This window comes from Symphalangus syndactylus, chromosome 9, assembly GCF_028878055.3.
Source record: "Symphalangus syndactylus isolate Jambi chromosome 9, NHGRI_mSymSyn1-v2.1_pri, whole genome shotgun sequence".
Lineage (NCBI taxonomy): Eukaryota > Metazoa > Chordata > Mammalia > Primates > Hylobatidae > Symphalangus > Symphalangus syndactylus.
This window is the reverse complement of record NC_072431.2, coordinates 110,451,400-110,474,426: the sequence shown is the minus strand read 5'-3', so window position 1 is coordinate 110,474,426 and position 23,027 is coordinate 110,451,400. Positions and strand designations below refer to the sequence as shown.

The window sequence follows — 23,027 nt, the reverse complement described above, 5'->3', positions numbered from 1 at the left end:
ATATTTTGCAGTATGGCTTGCAAAGTGTTTAAAATTTTTTTTAATTTGTTGTACTGTTTAAAAAATTAGGAGCAATTAAAAATACCCAGTTCCTGCTTTTCCTGAAAATTAAAAGATGTAGTTACATCGGGCCTGCAATTAGATAAGGAAGTAGTAGACCAAAACAGAGTAGTGGCTGTCCCCTTTAGAAGGGCATATACTCTTCTAATACACCCCATGGTCCTACCTGCTCCTAGTCTTTATAGCAACCAACTTTATTCATTTGCATTAAGAAACCCAGTACCCAGTGGTAGTCACTCCCCATTTCCCCCCAACCCATCTAGCCCTAGACAAACACTAATAATCATCACTTTTTTTTTTTTTTAAGAGATGAGGTCTCAATGTTGCCCAGGCTGGTCTCAAACTCCTGAGTTCAGGTAATCCTCCTGCCTTGGCCTCCTAAAGTGCTAGGACAGGCATGAGCCACTGCACCCAGCCTAATAATAATCACTTTTAAAGAAGTTACTAACAAAGTCACTGGGCCCACTGGACTATTAGAAACTTATACAAGGCCAGGCACTGTGGCTCATGCCTATAATCACAGCACTTGGGGAGGCCAAGGTGGTTGGATCCCTTAAACCCAGGATTTGAGACCAGCCTGGGCGACATGGTGAAACTCTGTCTCTACAAAAAATAGAAAAATTAGCTGGGTGTGGTGATGTATGCCTTTAGTCGCAGCTACTTGGGAGGCTGATATTGCAGGGCACCGCTTGAGCCCGGGAGGCAGAGGTTGCAGTGAGCCGAGATTGCGCCACTGCACTCCAGCCTGGGCAACAGAGTGAGACTCCATCTCCAAAAAACAAATTAAAGAAAGTGATACAAAAGAAAATCACCATTTTCAATCAATTTTGTTATTAAAACATTTCTGTACCCCATATTAGGCATAAGGTCACTAAGAACACAATAAATTCGGTATTATCAGCGAGAGATTAAAGGGTGAAAAATATAGTATACACTTTTCCCCCTACAAGGGAACTTATTTCAAACTCTAGGGATTCTTCTATCTATAGACTACTGATCTCAACAGAAGACAGATGATACTAGACAACTGCTTAAAACAGCTGCTGCAAAGGAATTAGAATATATGATACTTAATAGAATTCTTAAGGCAAGATGTGGATTTGGGGATATAAATCATGTAAATTATATCCATTTTTACAAAGTAGTTTTCAAGAAATTGTTTCTGTTTTTAACTAAAAAAAAAATAGTTTCAAGTTTGTTTATGGTTAAGTAGCTAATGCTCCACAATTACTACAATTCCCCTAAAGAGCCCCACAATGAGTTTACTACGTTTTTACATTTGGTGAAAAGCATGAGCAATCACCTAAAAATAAACATAACAAAATTTTATAACCTAGTTATCTTAAACCAGTGCAAGTATTACTTTCTCTAAATATAGACGTTTAATTCTGAAAGACTTCTCAGTAACAGGTGGTAACCAATGTTGGGTTTAAATTCAGTGCTTTATTTTTAAAATCTTGGTCTGACAAACTGCAGGAAGTTGTCATTTGCAGATTTTTGCCACACTGCAGTCATAAAATACTTTCAACAAAATATATTTCACATGTTCAATCAGAAAAATAACTGTTACAATCAGTTTTCATAAATTAACAAGATGACATTCTTTGAGTCCCTTTGGGAACTGTTGCAACCATGGGACCAGGAGTTATTTCCAAAAGAGTGACATCGAGAAAGCAAAGAACGACTAAAACAATAATTTCATTCACTGTAATCAAAATTATTAACATGTAATTAATTGTGCTACCTGAATAATCCTCCAAGACTTTTTGTGATAGATGGCAATTAGTATCATCTCCCTTTTTACAAATAAAGAAACTGAGGCACAGATAATTTAATTTATTAAAAACCATGATATAAATTTGTTTTAGAAAGTGATCAGATAGCCATATATTGGCTACATAATTCTATACCACTAGTTTTAACTAATCAAATCTCACATAAGCAAGTGGCTAATTTAAAAGACTGTAATAGACACAGTACCACCCCTCATTGCTGGTGAAATCTCAACTAGTCTCTTTGGTCTGGATGTTGTGCAATATTATTAAGTGGGTTACTTCCAGAATCCCAATGTAACTTTAGTTCACCTCGTAGTAAAACAGACAATCTCATTGCTATGTGTTGCAGCAAAAACAGCAGGAATTACTATAAAAATGTCTCCACAGTTGAGCATCTGAACTTGTCAATAACAGAATTCATTATACCTCCTGACAAAATCTGCCCCCCCACTTCTCTCCTTTGGAAGGGGGGTGAAAATACCATTCATGCAGTCACTCAGAACTAAACGAGAAAGCATGCTAGAGGCCTTCTTCTCCCTTAATCCCAAAACTAATCAATAGATCCAGCCAATTTAATCTCCCACATACTTGCCAAATTTCTCCTCTCCTATCCTCATTTCTACCACCACTGCTCTGGTGATTCAGCCCCATATCTTCCACCTATTCATTACACGTCTCATACCTGTTCTCCTGGCCTCCAGTTATGCCCCTCCTCAAACCATCTTCCAGAATGTAGAGCCAGATCACTCTTTTGAAAGCAGTTATAACAATGCTGCTCCCTTATTAAAAACCCTTCAATGGCATCTTATCATCTACACACAGTACAAAGTCCAAACTCCTAAGCATGACCCACAAATCCTTCTATAATCTAGCCCCTTCCTCGCTCTACAGTTTAGTCAACTTCTTAGACCATTGTATTTCTCTGTGCATTTATTCACATTGTGCTCTTAAGTGGCCTCCTCCACTATCATCAAACTTTCCTTTACCTGTCTACCTCTTACTGATTATAACAACAAATGAGGTCTTTTCTGGTCTCCCCCAATGTGATCAGATGTCCCTTTCCTGTCTGCATCATACCTTTTGCATATCTCTATTATTACAGTTAATTATATTAATAATTATTACATGATAATTATTTGACTATGTCTATTTCCCCTAATAGAGTATAATTTCTTTGTGGTCAAGGAATGTGTCTTGCCCAGGCAGAGTGGCTCACACCTGTAATCCCAGCACTTTGGGAGGCTGAGGCAGAAAGATCACTTGAGTCCAGGAGTTTAAGACCAGCCTGGGCAACATATGGAGAACCCATCTCTATAAATAAGTAAATAAATAAAAATTAATTGGGCATGATGGCACACACCTGTGGTCCCAGCTACTTGGGAGGCTGAGGTGGGAGGATCACTTGAGCCCAGGAGGTTGAGGCTGCAGTGAACCATGATGACACCACTGCACTCCAGCCTGGGCAATAGGGTGAGACTTCGTCTCAAAAAAAAAAAAAGCAATATGTCTTATTAGTCTTTTTATACCCAGGTTCTAAAACAGTGCCTGGGGCCGGGCACGGTGGCTCATGCCTGTAATCCCAGAACTTTGGGGGGCTGAGGTGGGTGGATCACTTGAGGCCAAAAGTTCAAGACCAGCCTGGTCAACATGGTGAAACCCCCATCTCCACAAAAAATACAGAAATTAGCTGGGAATGTTGGCACACACTTTGTAATCCCAGCTACTCAGGAGGCTGACATGAGAATCGCTAGAACCTGGGAGGAAGACGTTGCAGTGAGCCAAGATTGCACCACTGCGCTCCAGCCTGGGCAACAGAGCGAGACTATCTCAGAAAAAAATAAAAATAAATAAATAAAACAGTGATTGGAAATAATAAATATTCAATAATTGTTTAATGAATAAATATCCCTACACTATATTAAAACTCTATAAAAGCATTTGATATCATTTGTGCTAACGGGTGGTAGAAACTATTTATCAGGGTAATTTGATTACTCAGGAAAATTGTGACAGGGATGCTGGTGCCCTGAGTCACTGCTCCTGGACACCAAAATTATGCAAGTTTGTATTACTCAAATGAATCGATATGGACACAGATATGGTCACAGTTCCAAGAGGAACCTTTATCTAATCTTCAAGAAATATTTTTTGAGAGACTTGTATAAGATAGGCCCTGTTTTATGCACCGGGAATATAAGTGAACAAAACAGACAAGGTCAGCCAGGCGCAGTGGCTCATGCCTGTCATCCCAACACTTTAGGAGGCCAAGGGAGGATTGCTTGAGCCCAGGAGTTTGAGACGAGCCTGGACAACATAGTGAGACCTTGTCTCTACAAATAAACAAAATTAGCTGGGCATGATGGTACATGCCTGTGGTCCCAGCTACTTGGGGGGCTGAGGTGGGAGGATTGCTTGGGCCTGGGAGTCAGAGGCTGCAGTGAGCCATGATCACACCACTGCAGTTCAGTGTGGACAACAGGGCGACAGAGTAAGAGCCTGTCTCAAGAAAACCCCCCAAAAAACAGATAAGGTCACTGCCCTCATGACACTATTATTTTAATGGGAAGAGATAATTAATAATCAATAAGCAGTAATTTTAGATGATGATAATCACCACAGAAGAATAAAGCCGGATGCAGGGCTTACTTTACATTGGATGATCAGAGAAGGCTTCATTCAGAAGAGAATATTTGAGGTGAAACCTGAAATAACATGCAGTCACTTATGTAAAAATCAGGAGGAAGAGGGTTCCACGTGAGCACATTAGCCCAAAGGTGGAAATGAGCATGGCATGATCAAGCCATCAAACACGGACAGGTTGGCTGGCATAGTAGTTGAGAAGGAGAATAGTATGAGGAGAGAAAGGTAGGGGCCAGATTATGTAGGGTGTACTGGGCCACATAAAAGTGTCTGAATTTTACTTTTAAGTGAAGTAGGAAGTCATTAGAGGATCTTAAGTGGAGAAAGTATACACTATGATACATGTCTTTAAAGTTCACTCTCCCAGTTCTGTGAGGAATGGATCACAGCAGGTGGGCAAAAGTGGAAACAGGGAGATCATTTAGGAAGCTACTGCATTGAACTGACAAAAAAAATGCTGACTTGGAAAAAATGTTTCCTTTCATGAGGGTTAATTAGAATAATGTAAATTAACTGCTACATTTAGTGTCTGATATATAAACACTCAACAGGCCGGGCGCGGTGGCTCACGCTTGTAATCCCAGTACTTTGGGAGGCCGAGGCGGGCGGATCACGAGGTCAGGAGATCGAGACCACGGTGAAACCCCGTCTCTACTAAAAATACAAAAAAAAAATTAGCCGGGCGTGGTGGCGGGCGCCTGTAGTCCCAGCTACTCGGAGAGGCTGAGGCAGGAGAATGGCGTGAACCCGGGAGGCGGAGCTTGCAGTGAGCCGAGATTGCGCCACTGCACTCCAACCTGGGCGACAGAGCGAGACTCCGTCTCAAAAAAAAAAAAAATAAATAAACACTCAACAATATATTATACTATTATTATTAGTTTATACCTACAGAAAACTCTTCTTATTCAACACGATATGAACATCAAAACCCTTGAGACAGTAACTTGGGAGGTATACAATGACCCTACACTCAAGGTTTAAGAAGTAGAACTCTATTATTTATTTAACAAAATGTGTTGAGGATCTACACTGTGCAAATTATAAACTGGTTTACTGAGCCAGCATAGGGAAACTGGATTAATAGGTCAGGCATCATAGAATACTAGATCTGGAAGGGATCTAGAAGAGTTCAGCCCCTCACTTTACAAATGACAAAAGAGCAGTCCAGAGAAAGAAACTGTGGTTCTCCCTAAACTAAAAACTGAGAGGATCATACCTTAGGTTGCCCCAAGGACACACTCTGAATAACTAAAGATTTTCATTAACAATATAAAACCACAAATTTTAAATAAAATGCTATCTTAGCAGTACATTAATGTGCTACACTAAGAAAAATGTAATATGTATATAAAGCCCTGGATACAGTGCTTTGTACGAGGTGAACACTCAATAAATGGCAACTACTACTTTCAGCAGCTAAAAAAAAAAAGTCTGTATGGTCTTTGGAAGGCTGAGAGTGTGTGGTCTACCTGACATCAACTACTTGACTTGACAGTAGAGACACAGGAATTTTAATCTAATTCAATTCTTTGATTTTCCAGATGGAAAAAATGAGGTCTAAAGGGGCTAGATTCAGGCGTTCAAGGCTGCGGTGAGCTATTATCATGCTAGTGCACTACAGTCTGGGTGACAGAGCAAGACCTTTTCTCTAAAAAATAAATAAATAAATAATAATAATAATAATAAAGGGACTAAATGACTTGCAAAGCCACCCACAGTGGATTAGAGACAGAGACAGAGCCAAAGCCAAACCCACATGTAGTGGGTTTCCACTACACGTCACGGCTATAAGATAGTGTTTCAAACTTTTATAAAAGGGTAACAAGAACATAGCTGCTGTACTGAACTTTTTCACTCCTTTTATTAAGGCCACCAGTGAGCTATGAATTTGATATAAGGAAGAATCACACCAACAATCAGGCTGTGAATATATAATCCATGAGTTAACAACGAAACAGTCTTAGGAACGCAATTCTATCATAGACACCTGATGAACAGATGGGCGTTCACCCGAGCAGCTGTTACATGCACTTCAATACAGAGACTCCAGAGCCTCTCTACTTGTAGAACACAAACACAAAAAGATGCTTTAAAACATTTTCCAAAGCACACTTAAAATGTGACAATAGCTGCCGGTCACTAAGAAGCTAAAGGGAGATATATTCTCTTGGCATACAGCAACGGAATGGTTTATTTTAAGCAAAGACTAAAAGGAGTCTAATAAAATTATCGGGAGACCAAGGCTAAAAGCCACAAATGCAGGAAGAGTTGTAGCAACCAATCCAAAAAAGTGTAGCCTTTCACAAAGAGTAGAAAGGCCAGCTGTGGACTGTGTGTGGACTTTCAGGTCTTTTTTGCATTTAAGATTAGGGTGGCCTCCCCCTAGCCTCGAAATAAAAAATCGTCTCTGAAGCGGAGAGACAACGAGGCAGGGCATGAAGAGGAATCCAATCTATTTCTTGTAAATTAAATTCAACTCAACAAATATTTCCTGAAAATCTACTATGTGCAAGACATCGTGAACGATGGTTGCCTTACCTCAAAGGCTTCAAAATTTTATGGGAAAAGGGAAGCGAATGGACTTCCCGGAAGTAAACAACCCAAGGCCGAACAGAAGTGTCCTAAGAGAGGTGCCGGTCAGGGTTATCCGTTCAAAAGCAAGAGGACTTTGGGACTCAAGAGTTTAGTGTCCCAAAGTGAGAGAAGTGGCGTTCAAGATAATTGCTGAAGAAAAGGCAGAGATATGGGGATGAAAGGAAAGTAGATGAACTTTAGGAAGAACCAAGAGGGGCCAACTCCCGGCTCCCTCACAACTGCCAGTTTCCTCCCGCGCTCAGCGGACGTCACGCGCACCCCTGTCCGCAGGCAGGCGCCACGGTTCCAGACCAGACCTACCCCTCCTCTATTCTCCCCGCCCTTTCTCACCTCGGTCCAAACTCCTCGGTCTGCCCTGTCTGAGAAGAGGAGAAGACAGTGCCGTCAGGAGTGAGCCCCAAAGCCCGCAACCTAACAGTCCCGTCAACCCGGGAGTCACCGGCGGCGGCCAGGCCGCATCTCCATGGCAACGCCGCCAAGCGCCAGTTCGAACGCTCGCGCTGCGGCCCGCGCGCCGCCAGTCCCGCACCGCCCACCAATGGGCATCCAAGGAATCGGTTGGCGTTCGTTGACTTCCCCTCTAGAAGACCAATCAGAGGTCGGAAGAAACCGTGGGCGTAACTCTCAATTTCCGACCTTCAGCCAATCGTTCTGCTTGAGGGAAGATCTCGCGACGTTCTCAGTGTGAGATAGGCACCTTTGAGGTGGGTCGAACATCCTTCTGCCGAATTCTATTGGTGGGCCCAAGGGTAACCAGGCTCTTCTGATTGGCCGGTGTACTTCCAGTTTCCGTCCAAGGTCCGCCTCCTGCCTCCCTCTGCTTCAGGTGAGTATCCTTAGAGCCCACTTGATTTTAGTTCTCAGTGGAGCAAATGAGCCTTGGAGCGATGGGAGTCTGCCCCCGGCAAACCTCTGGTCGCTGCAGGTCCCGAGATGGATGCGTCCTCCTCCAAGTTGGCAGTGAGGTGTGGGCAGGCCAGGTCCCATCCGCTCACAGGACCTCAGTTTTCCTGTCTGCACCGGGAGAAGGAAGGTTCCCTGACCCTGTGAGCCTTGCTTGCCCCCGTCCGAGTGGGGATGGGGTGGGTCGTCCAAATCCCAGAGGCGGGAGAGGTCCAGGTTTAGGGCCCAGAGGCCCGGTCGCCGAACCTTCCCCTCCCTGGGCCTCAGTTTCATTTGTTGCTACCCATTAAACCCCGCCTGCTTTCCAAAAGAGATTTTATGTTTTCTAATTGCTTCAGTTATTGAATGGATAATGTCGTGGCAGTTATAGCAGAAGTAAAGAAAGTCGAACAAGAGCCCCACCGCCTTAAAAAAAAAAAAAAAAAAAGTGACAGCGTAAACAATGCAGGCCGGGTGCGGTGGCTCACGCCTGTAATCCCAGCACTTGGGGAGGCCAAGGCGGGCGGATCACGAGGTCAGGAGATCGAGACCATCCTGGCTAACACGGTGAAACCCCGTCTCTACTAAACAAAATACAAAAATTAACCAGGCGTCGTGGCGGGCACGTATAGTCCCTGCTACTCAGGAGGCTGAGGCAGGAGAATGGCATGAACCCAGGAGGCGGAGCTTGCAGTGAGCGGAGATCGCGCCACTGCACTCCAGCCTGGGCGACAGAGCGAGACTCCGTCTCAAAAAAAAAAAAAAAAAAAACTGAATGCAATCAAATTGTCAAATGTAAAACGCTATTACAGAGTCAAGGTTAAGATCATTGATGTTAGGAGTCAGGCAGACCTACATTTGAGTCACTTACCCAGACATCTCTGAGCTATAGTTCCCTTTCTACTCTTCTGAAAAATGGCAGTAATGCCTCAGCGGGTTGTTGTGAAGATTAAGTGAAATAATGAAGGTAAAGCACTTGACACAACGCCTGGCAAGTAGTAACTTCCTAAAAAATGGTAGCGGCCGGGCGCGGTGGCTCACGCCTGTAATCCTAGCACTTTAAGAGGCCGAGGCGGGCACATCACGAGGTCAGGAGATCGAGACCATCCTGGCTGACACGGTGAAACCCCGTCTCTACTAAAAACACAAAAAATTAGCCGGGCGTGGTGGCGGGTGCCTGTGGTCCCAGCTACTTGGGAGGCTGAGGCAGGAGAATGGCGCGAACCCGGGAGGCGGAGTTTGCAGTGAGCAGAGATCGCACCACTGCACTCCAGCCTGGGCGACAGAGCGAGACTCCGTCTCAAAAAAAAAAAAAAGGTAGCTATTATTCTTATAATAAGAACAGGCAAATACACTAGTCAGTGCGTTGGTGTACTTACTGTAATTGAGTACCCAATTTTGCCCAAAATTAGTCAGTTAAGGGAAAAAAAGGTAATTCTTACTAATAAGGAAACAAATCCATTCTTCAAAAGATAAATTATTTTTCTAGTTTCTATATTAAAAGGAATTTATGCTGTGGGACCTTATAAGGAATATATATACTGTGGTGAACAGTGTTGAGCAGTTTTACAGACAAAATGAAAAGTCATTTCTTTAAAACAGGGAAGCTTTCTGATGGTCTTTTATGACACACAGGTAACAGTAACTCATATATTTAGTACCTCTGATAATGTCAGACCCTCTGTATATATCATTTATAAACTCCACAACAACCATGCAAAGTAGGTGTTAACTTCATTTTACAAATGAGAAAGTTAAGTATCTTGCTCTATTAACTTCAATAGCTAGGCCTTTCTGACTGCATAGACAGCCATGCTTTTCTGTGTTTCTGACTAAAGGAGGATGAAAATGCTTGGAATACCAGATAGATGCAGGGGCAGGTTGGACAGCTTGACCTACCTAAATTGGAGGGAATGTGGGCTGCAGAGGTATCTATGGTAGGAGCAATATCTTGCCCTAATAGAAAATTTTCACCGTGGTCTTGGTAGAGAGGGGAGGAGAAAAAAATTGTTTTAATAAAAATAATTTTAAAAAAGAAAATTCCCACCTTGGGAAATGAAGAGATAGGATGAGATGATCACTGAACTTTAGACCCATCTGTTCATTTATCTTATGGGTAGACTATAGCACTTCAAATTCAACTTGTCCCAAACAAATGATTCACTTGCACCCCCTCCTCCACCCAGGCACTCAAACCAAAGCCTTTCTCTTTCCCTTGGCTTATGAAACATCTCTCTGTCCCTTAGACAATGAAATATCAATATTGTCCATTTTACTTTGAAATATCTCTCAGATTCATCCCTTGGTTTCGTTTCTCACAGCCTCTGCTTTGATCTAACTGGAATCATTTGTTAACTGGTCTGTTGCAGTAGACTTGTAACTGTTTAATCTCTGTGCCTCCAATCTGTCCTAATTCGTTCCCCAGCTTGCTTGCAGCTAGAATATCTTTGTAAAATGTCAGTCTGACCAAATTATACCCTTGCCTAAAACCAGTCAGAGGCTTCATTGCCTACAGAATATAAACTAAGCTGTTTACCAATGAGATGTCATTTTGTACTTGAGGGTGTTGCCCACAGTCCTCCCTTTGCTGGCAGTGCCTTTACATCCGCCTGCCTTCTGCCTGGTAAACTAGCGACCCATCAGAATCCTCATGGGGTACCTTGTTAACCTAAAGATGCTTCTTTGCTGCCTTTCCATCTTATGTCGCACAAAACACACTGTAACTTGTCTGCTGGAATGTCTTCTACTTTCACTAGCCTGTGAATCTCTAGGAAGTTGGTGCTTGGTAGTATTCAGCTTCATATCTATCTGTCAATCCTTCACACTGTCTGTTGCGTGGGATACACACAACAAATTCCCTGAGTTAGCTTTCTAGAATTGTACAGCAGATGGCACTAATAGGCTGCTTAACAAATCCCCTTCACTAAGAATGATTTTTGTCCCAACCTTGTCTGACTTTGGCCTTATCCTAGAAGCCAATATTTATGCCATTACAGGTAAAATCTCCTGTTTCCTCCCACAGCCAATAGCAAAAATAGCAAAATGACTCAGCAGCTTCATCTCTGCAAGAAGAATGGAGTGGCAGATGTCCAGGGAAAGGTGCATTTGAGGGAATATTTTCTTTGTCTCATGGCAGTTGGGGCTTTTCTTTTACATTTCTTTCTTTTTTCTTCTCTTCCATTTGTTATTGTTCTTACAAGAAAGAGCTTTACTCATGGGTGGGTGCCTCATTTCTGTCCACTCCAAAAGGGAAGAAAGAAACTGGCAAATTGGAAAAATGATGATGATGTGGGAAGTGAGGGAGTAGTCATATAGAATTGCAGTCACATAGAATTGCTTGTGGGCAGGCAAACAGTTGGCTTTCCTCCTCATCTGGAGGAGGGCCTGGGCAAATTTTCTGGACACTAGTGCCCTAAGTTAAGTGGAACATGTGGTTTTAGGTTCCCGCTTCCCAGAAAAGAGCAGAGGAGGCATAGAAACCCTTATGAGATGTGTGCTATTAGGAGCCTGAGGCTACATTTTACCCCTCCTTCAGAGTCTTCTTCGGATACCAGGATTTAACATCTACGGCCCTCTCCCCCCAACTAAAACCTTTTTGGTGGAAATGATCCCAGCTAGACATCTTAACCTCCAAATGAATATAGATTAAAGACCAGGAATTTGGGGCCAGGCACGGTAGATTGCACCTGTAATCCTAGCACTTTGGGAGGCCAAAGTGGGAAGATCACTTAAGGCCAGGAGTTCAAGACTAGCTTGGTCAGCATAGCAAGACCCCATCTCTACAAAAAAGGTGTTTTTAAATTTAGCCAGATGTGATGGCTCCTGCTTGTAGTCCTAGCTACCCAGGAGGCTAAGACAGGAAAATTCCTTGAGCCCAGAAGGGATGCAGTGAGCCCTTGAGGCTGCAGTGAGCTATGATCATACCATTGCCCTCCAGCCTGGATGTCACAGAGAGACACTGTCAAAAAAAAAAAAAAAAAAAAAAAGGACTGGGAATTTTGAAACTGGAAATGATTTTGTAAATCGTTTGTGTGTCTGTCCTCTCTCAGGGCCATTTGTGTCCTAAGCCCTACTCTTTCATGGTGAACAGAGCTATGAAAGGGACAAAAATTATAGACTTTGGAGTTAGACTTACTTGGACTGAGATCCCATCCTTTACAGGCCAGCTATGCCCTTGTGCAAGTATTTTAACCTTTTGAAATAATATCAGTGTCCTTGTAAACTAGATATAATAATGCTGTTCTTGAAAGGTTGTTTTGAGCTTTAGAAACAATAGTTGTCAAAAGTCTTGCACAGTATAGCTGGCACAGTATATATAGATGCTTAATTGATAACGCGGCATGAAACACTGTTTCTGCTAAAGGGATATTAGACTATGGAGAACAGGTCAGAGGCAAAATTTGGAGAGCTCTTCCTGTACCTAAAGTTACATTTCTGAGGGCTTTTTACAGCTACTCTGATTAATTTGATGAAAATATTGAAACAAACAGCATAGCCATGTATTCGTAAATTCTTTTTTTGGTACCTAGGTCCCGAATCTTCTAGGCTCTGAGGGAATTTTATATATGGAGAAAGCCAAGAATATTTTTCCTTAGCTTCTAGAACCTTCTGATGACATTGAGGGTTTTTTTGTTCAGGTTTTTTCTAACCACCTCAGGCACTCTGCCACTTTTTTGAAGTGTGAATTGCCTGCTGTCAGCCTGGAGTTCTCACCTCCGCAATCCTGGCTGCAGGCATATTTGCATATTGGATGCTGTGTTCCTTAACCCCGTGAGGTTTGAATCCACTTGGAGTCTGTGTGTGAAAGCTGGCTACTTTCAAACCCGTGGACAGTTTCAGCTTTGTGGTCTCCAGAAAAACAGAAAACCCCCAACAATAGTTCCATTCACTTTTATGTAAATGGCACTCTTCAGGAAAACACTGGGCTATTTCCCAGGGCCCCAGAACATACTCAAACATTTGTTTGAGTGGGAGGTGGGGAGAGAGTTCTTTTGAGTCAATGAACATCTGTTCAGAACTGCTGTGCTGGGTCCCAAGAAAACAGAGCTTATAATCTGGCTCTTCCCTGCCAGAGGTATCAGCAGAGATTTACTATACTAGGTATATGTGCTTGTGGTGGCATTGTACTGTGTGAGTTTAGCTAAGCTGGATTCCCAGTGTCCTTCCTATCTGCTTCCAGGTGAGGGTTGTCCACAAGAAAATTTCGTGAGAGATTTGGAAAGCTAAATTGAAGTAGCAGCCAATACACTGTGAAGGACAGAGCAGGGTCTGTACGCTGTGAAGGACAGAACAGGGTACCAGGCATGGTGGCAGTACCTGTACTTTCTCTCTGATCTGGCTCACCTTGTTGATGAAGGTCATCATACAGCCCCCAGCACCCCTAGCCCTACTGAATTTCCTCCTTCAGCTCCTCTGAGTCCTGGGCCATGTGTGCAGTCAGCTCTGTAGCAGAGGGCTCTGGCTTCTCCAGATCACCTGAGTCGCTGAGCTTGGGACCAGTGAAAGGAAGTTGTGGGTTTCAGTTTGTCCTCATGAGTTCCAGTTGTCCTTGTAGATCCCAGTTTGTTCTCAGAGGTTCCAGTTTGTCTTTGTTCTCTTCCACCTCACATCCAGTTTTCTTCCCAACTGCTGGCCTCACAGACTTCGGGCCCAACACCAGGTGCAGAGGCAACAGAGCTGCATGGATTTATCCACCAACTTCCAAAGATACACAATGTCTACTCCTTATAATAAATCTTTAGTTTTCTGTCACTCATAGCATTTGCTTCCCTGATTGAACTTTAAGTTTGTTCAAGCCGTGTTAAGGACACAGAACATGGAGTGATTAGAAGCCAGAAAGCTTCACAGAGGAGGTGACATCTGAGCTGCTTCTGACGAGTAGGAGGTTGTGTGTATAGAGTGGGTAGGAGGAATTCTAGAAAATAGCTGGCTCAAGCCAAGCAATTGAAAGAGCAGTGAGGAGTTCTGTATTTCTAGAAGAACTGTTCTTTCCATGGGTCCAGAATATAGGTGGAGAATGAGCATCTGATCCTAGCTTTTCTGGCGCCTTTGAGATTAACTGTTGGCTGATGTGGTTCTTAGATGTGGTCATCCCTAATACACTGGCATCCACTGAAATACTTTCTTGCTAAGGTACACCCTTGTCACTACCCTAAGATTCCTCCCCCACCCCACCGCTGCTTTCCTCTCCCCAGTGGTTCCATATGGCTAACCCAGGCTTGTCTTTTTGGTTCCCCATGCAGGCATCTTTGCTTGTCCATGCTGTGTTGATGGTGGTAGTGGTATGGAGTTCCTGTCTTAGGCAGGGCACTGTGCCCTCTAGTCTTGGATCCCTAAGCTTATTTAGGGGTTCTAACATTCATTCCGTGGGACCCTCTAGTCTTGGATCCTTATGCTTATTTAGGGGTTCTAACATTCATTCCATGGGACCTGAGGCAGGAGCAAGGTACCCCACATCTATAACTTTCTAATGCTTTTTGAGCATCTTTATAGGGAGGGCATGGGATCAGCTACCTGTTTCTGCCTCAACCATGGACCAATAATATGAGATCTTTGTTCACCAGTTCTACAGTGATGGGGTGCTTCCTTTTGGCTTCTGGAATGGGGTAAGTTCTTGGCATAAATAGGGAGTCCAGGAAAATAGAACAATGAAATAGAACAGAAAAATGAAAGCCTACCACTTTATATATGAATTTGTAAACTCAAACAGGGATTTCATTATACATACTATTCAGAACTATCTTCTTTTCATGTGTCTAAAAATTTTTCTTACAAGCAACACATTAGGCTTCACCTAATTTTTTTTTCTTTTTCTTTTATTTTTGAGACAAGGTCTCACTGTATTGCCCAGGCTGGACTGCAGTGGTGCAAACATGGCTCACTGTAGCCTCAACCTTCCAGGCTCAAGCAATCTTCCCACCTTGGCCTCCCAAGTAGCTGGAACTACAGGTGCATGCCACCACACCTGGCTAATTTTTTTCTATTTTGTGTAGAGACAAGGTCTCACGATGTTGTCCGGGCTGGTCTCAAACTCCTGGGCTCAGGCAATCCTCCTGCCTCAGCCTCCCAGAATGCTGGGATTAAAGGCATGAGCCACTGAACCCAGCCTCGACCTCATTTTTTTAATGGCTTCATGCTATTTCATCATATAGATATACTGTACTTTTTGCCCATTCCCATATTGATGGATATTTGTTTCTGGCTCTTTTCCTTTTTGATATTGCAAACAAAGTTGTAGTGAACATCGTTGTATGTACATCTTTTTTTTTTTTTGAGACAGAGTTTTGCTCTTGTTGCCCAGGCTGGAATGCAGTGGCCCCGTCTCGGCTCACCACAACCTCCACCTCCTGGGTTCAAGTGATTCTCCTGCCTCAGCCTCCCAAGTAGCTGGGATTACAGGCATGTGCCATCACGCCCGGATAATTTTTGTATTTTTAGTAGAGACGGGGTTTCTCCATGTTAGTCAGGCTGGTCTTGAACTCCTGACCTCAGGTGATCCACCCGCCTTGGCCTCCCAAAGTGCTGGGATTACAGGCATGAGCCACTGCGCCCGGCCCGTTGTGTGTACATCTTAAACCTATATTTCTTATGTGAGAATGGCTAGAAATGGAATTGCTGGCTCTTAGGGAATGTGCATTTTATGTTTTGATAATTATTATCAAATTGCCCTCCTAAGGGGATATGCTAATTTACTTTTCTACCAACAGTATATGAGAGCACAGACCATTTCAGAAATCCCCTTTGAGATTATTTCCAATCCTTAAAAACTTTTGTTACAGGTTTAGAAAAGCTTGGAAAGGTCTTGGTGTTGGGTGTTTGGTTTTTGGTGAGAAACTGCTATTCTCTATAGTAACATTACCATCTGTTGGCAGTCTTGAGAATTGCCCTGGAGTAGGTTTCTGTTTGGGCCTCATTTTTATGCCTTTGATAGCTGCAAACTCATCTTGATTGAGCACCAGCAAAGGGGCTGTGGAGGATAGCAGCTCCTGCTCCAGCCGCCCTCTCTGCATCAGCTGTGCTACCCCCGGGCACCAGCAATATCAGGCAGTGGTGACATGTTGCCTGTATTGCCAGCTGCTCGGGAGGCTAAGCGGGGAGGACCACTTCTTTTTTTGAGACAGAGTCTCGCTCTGTTGCCAAGCTGGAGTGCAGTGGCCCGATCTTGGCTCACCACAACCGTAACCTCTGCCTCCCGGGTTCAAGCAATTCTCCTGCCTCAGCCTCCCGAGTAGCTGGGATTACAGGCGTGTGCCACCACGCCAGGCTAATGTTTGTATTTTTAGTAGAGACAGGGTTTCACCATGTTGGCCAGGATGGTCTCAATCTCTTGACCTCATGATCCACCCGGGGGAGAGGACCACTTCTGTTCGGGAGTTTGAGGCCAGTCTAGGCAACATAGTGAGTCCCTGTCTCTTAAAAAAAAAAAAAAAAAAAAAAAAAGATAAAATAAAAGACTGAAAAAATATCAGGCTGGGCATGGTGGCCCATGCCTATAATCCCAACACATTGGGAGGCTGAGGTAGGTGGATCACTTCAGCCCAGAAGTTCAGGACCAGCCTGGGCAATACAGTGAGACCCTGTGTCTAAAAAAGAAAAAAGAAAATTAGCCAGGCATGGTGGTGCATGCCTGTAGTCCCAGCTACTTGGGAGGTTGAGGTGGGAGGTTTGCTTGAGCCTGGGAGGTCAAGGCTGCAGTGAGCCATGATCACACCATTGCATTCCAGCCTGGTCAACAGTGCTAGACCCTGTCTCAAAACAAAACAAAAAAAAACTCAACAAAATATTTTTTTCTATATGAAGTTACCCTCCATAGATGACCTCTCTGCATTGTCAGAAACCACATTGCTGGGGGGTTCTGTGCTTCAGGGGCTCAGGATATGGGCTGGGGGAAATGGGGTTACAGGTTTGATGATAAAACTTGTACTGCCTCTCTCCGATTCTCAGCATCTCTCTTGTTTCAGTGCGTTTGCTTCTGAGGATCTCCAGTGTCACAACAAACGCATGCCAGCCCTGTTTTACAGGGAGCCCTGGAGGAGTTGGGATAGAGGCCACATTGACTGAGGGTAGTTGCCAGGGTCCTGCAGTTATACACAAAGGTCAGTTTCTGATTCCTGGATGCCCTCCATTGGTCCTGGGCATGCTGCCTTTTTCTGTGGGCTATGAGATCACAGTTAGCTAGTCTGCACTACTGTCCAGCACCAGATTGCTACCCCCCCAGTATGGAGCTTCCTATTTTGTGTAACTTCTCAATATTCTGTATCTTCTTTGTTAAGTCCTTAGGATAAGACCATGGCCCTGAGAGCATGTGGCTTGATCATCTTCCGAAGATGCCTCATTCCCAAAGTGGACAACAATGCAATTGAGTTTTTACTGCTGCAGGCATCAGATGGCATTCATCACTGGACTCCTCCCAAAGGTAGAGGCCAGAGGGGCCAGCTCTTGGGAAACTGCCAAGCACTGCTCAGAAATCTACCCTGCCAGGCCCTCCCCAAGGCTTAATTCCCAGTGACTGTGTAGCAAAAGGGGGGGTAGGGAAGGTAGGAGCCCTTGACCCTTTCTACATACAAGGTCTCCAGACCAGGCCAGAGTAGAGCTGAGAATTCTGCGACTGAATTCCAGGGTAGAAACAGCACCTGGTGTTTTTATGAGTATCATTTGCCAGCTCTCCAACCTCTGTGGTGAATGGCTGGGTAAGAGAAAAAACAGTGGGCAGGGAATTGGGGACCTTGAAGTTGACTGAGCTATGTGCCCACCTCTCAGCTTTGAGTTTTTCATCTGTCAAACAAGGGCTTGACTAGAAAATCCTAAGTTTTCAGCCAGGCACAGTGGCACATGCCTATAATCCCAGCACTTTTGGAGGTCGAGGTGGGCAGATTGCTTGAGCCCAGGAGCTCGAGACCAGCCTGGGCAAAGTGGCAAAACCATGTCTCTACAAAAAATACAAAAATTAGCCAGGTGTGGTGGTGCACACCTGTAGTCCCAGCTACTCAGGAGGCTGAGGTTAGAGAATAACTTGAGCTCAAGAGATCAAAGCTGCAGTGAGCTGAGATCGTGCCACAGCACTCCAGCCTGGACAACAGAGCCTGTCTCAAAAAAAAGAAAATTCTAAGTTTTCTTCCAGCCTGTCTCTGATTTCATTTGATCAATTTCCTTTGACTCCTAGTTCAGTGTCCCTATCATTAGGTTTTTCTTTTCTTTTCTTTTCTTTTCTTTTTTTTTTTTTTGAGACAAAGTCTCGCTTTGTCGCCCAGGCTGGAGAGCAGTGGCGCCATCTCAGCTCACTGCAACCTCCACCTCCCAAGTTCAAGCAATTCTGCTTCAGCCTCCTGAGTAGCTGGGATTACAGGTGCCCACCACCACGCCTGGCTGCTTTTTGTATTTTTAGTAGAGATGGGGTTTCACCATGTTGGCCAGGCTGGTCTCAAACTCCTGACCTCAGGTGATCTGCCCGTCTGGGCCTCCCAAAGTGCTAGGATTACAGGCGTGAGCCACTGCACCCAGCCAGGTTTTTCTTTTGAACTAAACACAGAGAGTATGACTTCTACAGTGTTTCTGAACATAGTTGTATTTTGAGTTGGAGCATAGAGAAGTTGGGCTCCCTGATCATAGATTCATCTGTAGATTGTGGCAGGAGTGGAGGAGTGAGGGGATGGGCAGGGCCTTCTTAGACCAGGAGGGGATGGGCAGGGCCTTCTTAGACTGTAAAGATTATGGAGACCTTGAGATTGCAGCTTGATCAGCTAGCTACCTGTGCCTTGAGTCTATCACTCAGCACTGAGGGTGGAGTTGGCCAAGTCTCCAGAGGGAAGAACAGTGAAGACTACTGGCCTGAGGCCTTAGGCCAGGCCAAGATCTGTTTGTAAGCTGGCCAGTTTTCATCCACCAGCACTGCTGACCCCACCTCTAGGAGTAAGAAATCTGCAGTAAGAAGCCAGGCTGTGTGGGGAGAAATGAGAAAAAGGAGCCCTTCTTGGCTGAGGCCCTTGGGATGGTTTGAGTTGGGAGGGACAGACTGTGGCTCAGGTGCCTGCTGGAATGAGGAATAGCCCTCAGACAGAAGGAAGCAGGGACTTTATTTTTTAAATTATTTTGTTATTATTATTACTATTTTATAGAGACAGGGTCTTACTATATTGCCCAGGCTGGTCTTGAACTCCTGGGCTCAAGTGATCTGCCCACCTGGTCTCCCAAAGTGCTGGGATTATAGGCGTGAGCCACCATGCCTGGCCGGAAGCGGGGGCTTTAAAAGGGAGTGGGGTTAGAAGGGATGGACAAAGATCCAGGATTGAAGGAAAATAAGGAAATGGGAACAGGAAATAAATTTTGCATGTTTGAGTTGTACTGGGGAGAAACAAGGTGAAAAAAGAGACAGAAGCTTCACAAATACTATGAATAGAAATATTCACACTTGTCTCCAGATCACATGAGTCACACTGCCTTGTTCCTCTCACTACCTGATGTCAGTGGACTTCTCCTAATCCTTTCCTGCTTCGGCAGAAGCTACCCTGTTAATTAACACTGATGGGCAGAATACTGAATAGATGGCCCTGGGAGGGGTGTGCTCAGGGACTTCCATACACCTCTGAGGGGAGGTAGGACGTCCTGAATCAGTATCACCCGTCACTACTAGCATCCCTCCCACCTTGCTCCCCTGATGCATTACCTGTCTGTCTTTGTGTACACCACTATAGGAGGTGCTTGTGCAGAGAAAATTCCCCAGAAGCCGTAAGCTAGAATGGTTTTTAAGTGCTAAGTTTCTGGGGGTTTTGTTTGTTTGTTTGTTTGAAACGAAGTCTTGCTCTGTTGCCCAAACTGGAGTACAATGGCACAATCTCGGCTCGCTGCAACCTCTGCCTCCTGGGCTCAAGTGATTCTCCTGCCTCAGCCTCCCAAGTAGCTGGGATTACAGGCGTCCACTGCCACACCCAGCTCATTTTTGTATTTTTAGTAGAGACAGGGTTTCACTATGTTGGCCAGGCTGGTCTCAAACTGCTGACCTCAGATGATCCACCCACCTCGGCCTCCCAGAGTGTTGGGATTACAGGCATGAGCCACCCTCCCCCGGCCCTTGGGGAGTTTTTTGTGCAGAAGCTGGCTCTGGGCATTGTAGACCCCTGGGAAGGAGGAGGGCCCCCATCTCCAAACCAAGGAGGGAACAACTGAGAGTTCCTGCTCCCCATGAGCCTGTGAGCCAGGAGGCCTCCCTAGAAACTTACTGGAGCCAAGTGTAGACAGAGTCTGCCAGACCCTTCCCAGTCTTTGCCCCCTCTGGGGAAGCTGAAGATTTGTGGGGGGCGCCTAGAGGTAAAGCTGAGAGCTGCTCCAGTCTGCAGAGCTTCAAGTTCTCCTACAGCAGTTTCTTGGCAGCTGTCTTCTTGGGTTTGGGTGTTGCTAACACATTTTCTTAGCAGTGGTTCTCAGCTGGCCCTTAGTCTAAGTTCCCATCAAGGGTTTCCCTATGAAACTGAAATCTGGCCTTGCCCAGTAAGAAAGAGGAAAACAATTTGGAAAAAGCCTTGATAGCTTCATGGAAACAGCTGCTCATTCAGCCCTGCAGGGTTTTGAGCCTGTTGGCCCTGGAATGTCAGGGTCCACCTGCAGACAATGTTAAGTCCTCATTGGATTGTAGGCAAAGTACTTCCTTGTCAGCTAACTTCCACTTGTTAAGGAAGGACTTCCCCCTCCTTGGAAAAATCACTTCAAGGTCTCCAATAGAAAAGGGATTCCTTAGAGCATGGGATGAAGAAAGTTCCAAAGAATAAGAAAGCAGACGTCTGAAGAAGGCCATCTCACACCATAAAAGAGCAGTATTCTAAACCTGGCTTGCTATACACATGGTCTGTTTCACTCTCTGCAGAGAAGCTGGAGTGGGAAGGTGGGATTGCTCAAACCCCAAGAACTAGACACTACCTGCCCTGCACCCCCTTCCCAGGCATGTTAGGATATTGCCAATTTCCGGGCTTCCTTTAGCCTAGGAACACCTAGAAAAGTCACTGAATGGCTGGGTGTGGTGGCTCATACCTGTAATCCCAACACTTTGGGAGGCTGAGGCAGGAGGATGACTTGAGGCCAGGAGTTTGAGGCAAGCCTGGGAAATATAGTAAGACCCCATCTTTACCAAATAAAATAAATAAATAAATAATTAGCTGGGCATGGTGGCACATGCCTGTTGTTCTGACTACTCAGGAGGCTGAGGTGGGAGGATCACTTGAGCCCAGGAGTTCAAGGCTGCGGTGAGCTGATTGCACTACTGCACTCTGGCCTGGGCAACAGAGTGAGTCCCTGTCTCAAAACAAAACAGAAAAAAAAAAATCTTGTCTGGAAAATCCAGCTTTGGGAACTTTGGAAGATTTCCTCCTCCTTTTGTTCCTCTTTTTTCCTAACTAGGCCATGTGGAACCAGGAGAGGATGACTTGGAAACAGCCCTGAGGGAGACTCAAGAGGAAGCGGGCATAGAAGCAGGCCAGCTGACCATCATTGAGGGGTTCAAAAGGGAACTCAATTATGTGGCCAGGAACAAGCCTAAAACAGTCATTTACTGGCTGGCGGAGGTGAAGGACTATGACGTGGAGATCCGCCTCTCCCATGAGCACCAAGCCTACCGCTGGCTGGGGCTGGAGGAGGCCTGCCAGTTGGCTCAGTTCAAGGAGATGAAGGCAGCGCTCCAAGAAGGACACCAGTTTCTTTGCTCCACAGAGGCCTGAGCTGACTGGAGCAGAGTCATTTGCTTCAGCAGGATCCTTGTGGGCCTTCTAAGATGAAGCTACCCTCAGGTCCAGGGAAGGTTGTGCTGGTATTTGGCTCATCACAGCCAAGAGCAGATAGATTTGTGAAATCGGCTCAACTCCCAGGTGAGAGCAAGCAAAAATCTTGGCTGGGTGGAAAGGAAGGCAAAGAGTAAAAATAAAAAAGGCCAGGCCCAGTAAGTGTACCTTGTACTTTATAAATAAACCTCAAGCAGCTCAAGGTTGTCCTTCTAACCTGTTGGGTTTATTTCTTGGACTCTTGGCATTGGTGGGGAGAAGAAAGCTGAAGTGAATCAGAGTTCTGACCTTAACCAGAGGGAACTCTGTCCATACAGTATCCCCAGAGAACTTAAGAGTTAGGGATCCAAATGGAAGAGACCCAGCACTGCCAGGATGGCTCTCTTGCCTCTGGAATGCCAAGCACACCCACCCCACCCCCACCAGGGGCCCTGAGACTTTGTGACCCATAGTCAGAATTTCCAAGTGAGTGGGACTGGAGTGCAGGAATTGGGTCTGCCCTACTCACTAATATATCTTTTACCAGCACCAGGCACATATGTTGTAAGTACTCAGTAAATATTACCTTAAATAGGGCCAGGCATGGTGGCTCACACCTGTAATCCCAGCACTTGAGGCCTAGGTGAGCAGATCACTTGAGGTCAGGAGTTTGAGACCAGCGTGGGCAACATGATGAAACCCCATCTCTACTAAAAATACAAAAATTACCTGGGGGTGGTGGCACACACCTGTAATTCCAGCTACTCGAGAGGCTGAGGCAAGAGAATCACTTGAACCTGGAAAACGAAGGTTGCTGTGAGCTGGGATCCTGCCACTGCACTCCAGCCTGGGTGACAAAGCGAGACTGTCTCAAAAAATAAAAATATTACCTTAAATAATTAGAGACTGGCTAGGCGTGGTGGCTCACGCCTATAATCCCAGCACTTTGAGAGGCCGAGGTGGGTGGATAACTGAGGTCAGGAGTTTAAGACCATCGTGGCCAACATGGTGAAACCCCATCTCTACTAAAAACACAAACATCAGCTGGGCGTGGTGGTGCACACTTGTAATCCTAGCTTCTTGGGAGGCTGAGGCAAGAGAATTGCTTGAACCTGGGAGGTGGAGGTTGCAGTGAGCTGAGATGGTGCCATTGCACTCCAGCCTAGGCAACAGAGTGAGACTGTCTCAAAAATAAATAAATAGGCTGGGCACAGTGGCTCACGCCTGTAATCCCAGCACTTTGGGAGGCCAAGGCAGGTGGATCACCTGAAGTCAGGAGCTCAAGACCAGCCTGGCCAACATGGTGAAACCCCCTCTCTATTAAAAATGCAAA

The 23,027-nt window shown here is 45.0% G+C and overlaps 2 protein-coding genes across 11 annotated transcripts in view; one reads left to right on the top strand and one right to left on the bottom strand.

Annotated features, from left to right (window-relative positions):
• KIF24 (kinesin family member 24) overlaps positions 1-7,597 on the bottom strand; it is an 80,712-nt gene extending 73,115 nt beyond the window's left edge. For 5 of the 6 annotated variants that reach the window (XM_055293864.2, XM_055293867.2, XM_055293868.2 and 2 more), the window contains exon 1: positions 7,401-7,597. The gene's annotated coding sequence lies outside the window, so the exon portion shown is untranslated. Of the gene's footprint in view, positions 1-4,481; positions 4,538-7,400 lie in introns of all 6 variants that reach the window. The other variant, XM_055293865.2, reaches the window with a different exon arrangement.
• A 169-nt stretch (positions 7,598-7,766) lies between these two features.
• Positions 7,767-21,931, top strand: NUDT2 (nudix hydrolase 2). Of its 5 annotated transcripts, none has more exons than XM_055293953.2 (5): positions 7,849-7,896; positions 14,445-14,557; positions 16,913-17,047; positions 17,225-17,367; positions 21,339-21,931. In XM_055293953.2, exons 4-5 carry the CDS (start codon positions 17,241-17,243, stop codon positions 21,653-21,655), a joined length of 444 nt encoding a protein of 147 aa, XP_055149928.1. In that variant the 5' UTR covers positions 7,849-7,896; positions 14,445-14,557; positions 16,913-17,047; positions 17,225-17,240; the 3' UTR covers positions 21,656-21,931. The 5 variants fall into 5 exon arrangements, with proteins under 5 accessions (XP_055149933.1, XP_055149930.1, XP_055149931.1 ...); XM_063609074.1 differs by having other exon boundaries at positions 7,867-7,896; positions 17,232-17,367; XM_055293958.2 differs by lacking the exon at positions 14,445-14,557 and having other exon boundaries at positions 7,767-7,896; positions 17,232-17,367.
• The last annotated feature ends 1,096 nt before the right edge of the window (positions 21,932-23,027 follow it).

Excerpts from the sequence above, each read along its gene's own strand:
- NUDT2 (XM_055293958.2), top strand. The coding sequence starts at position 17,241 with ATGGCCCTGAGAGCATGTGGCTTGATCATCTTCCGAAGATGCCTCATT. Across the intron at positions 17,368-21,338 it reads TCACTGGACTCCTCCCAAAG|GCCATGTGGAACCAGGAGAG; the intron begins GTAGAGGCCAGA and ends TTTCCTAACTAG.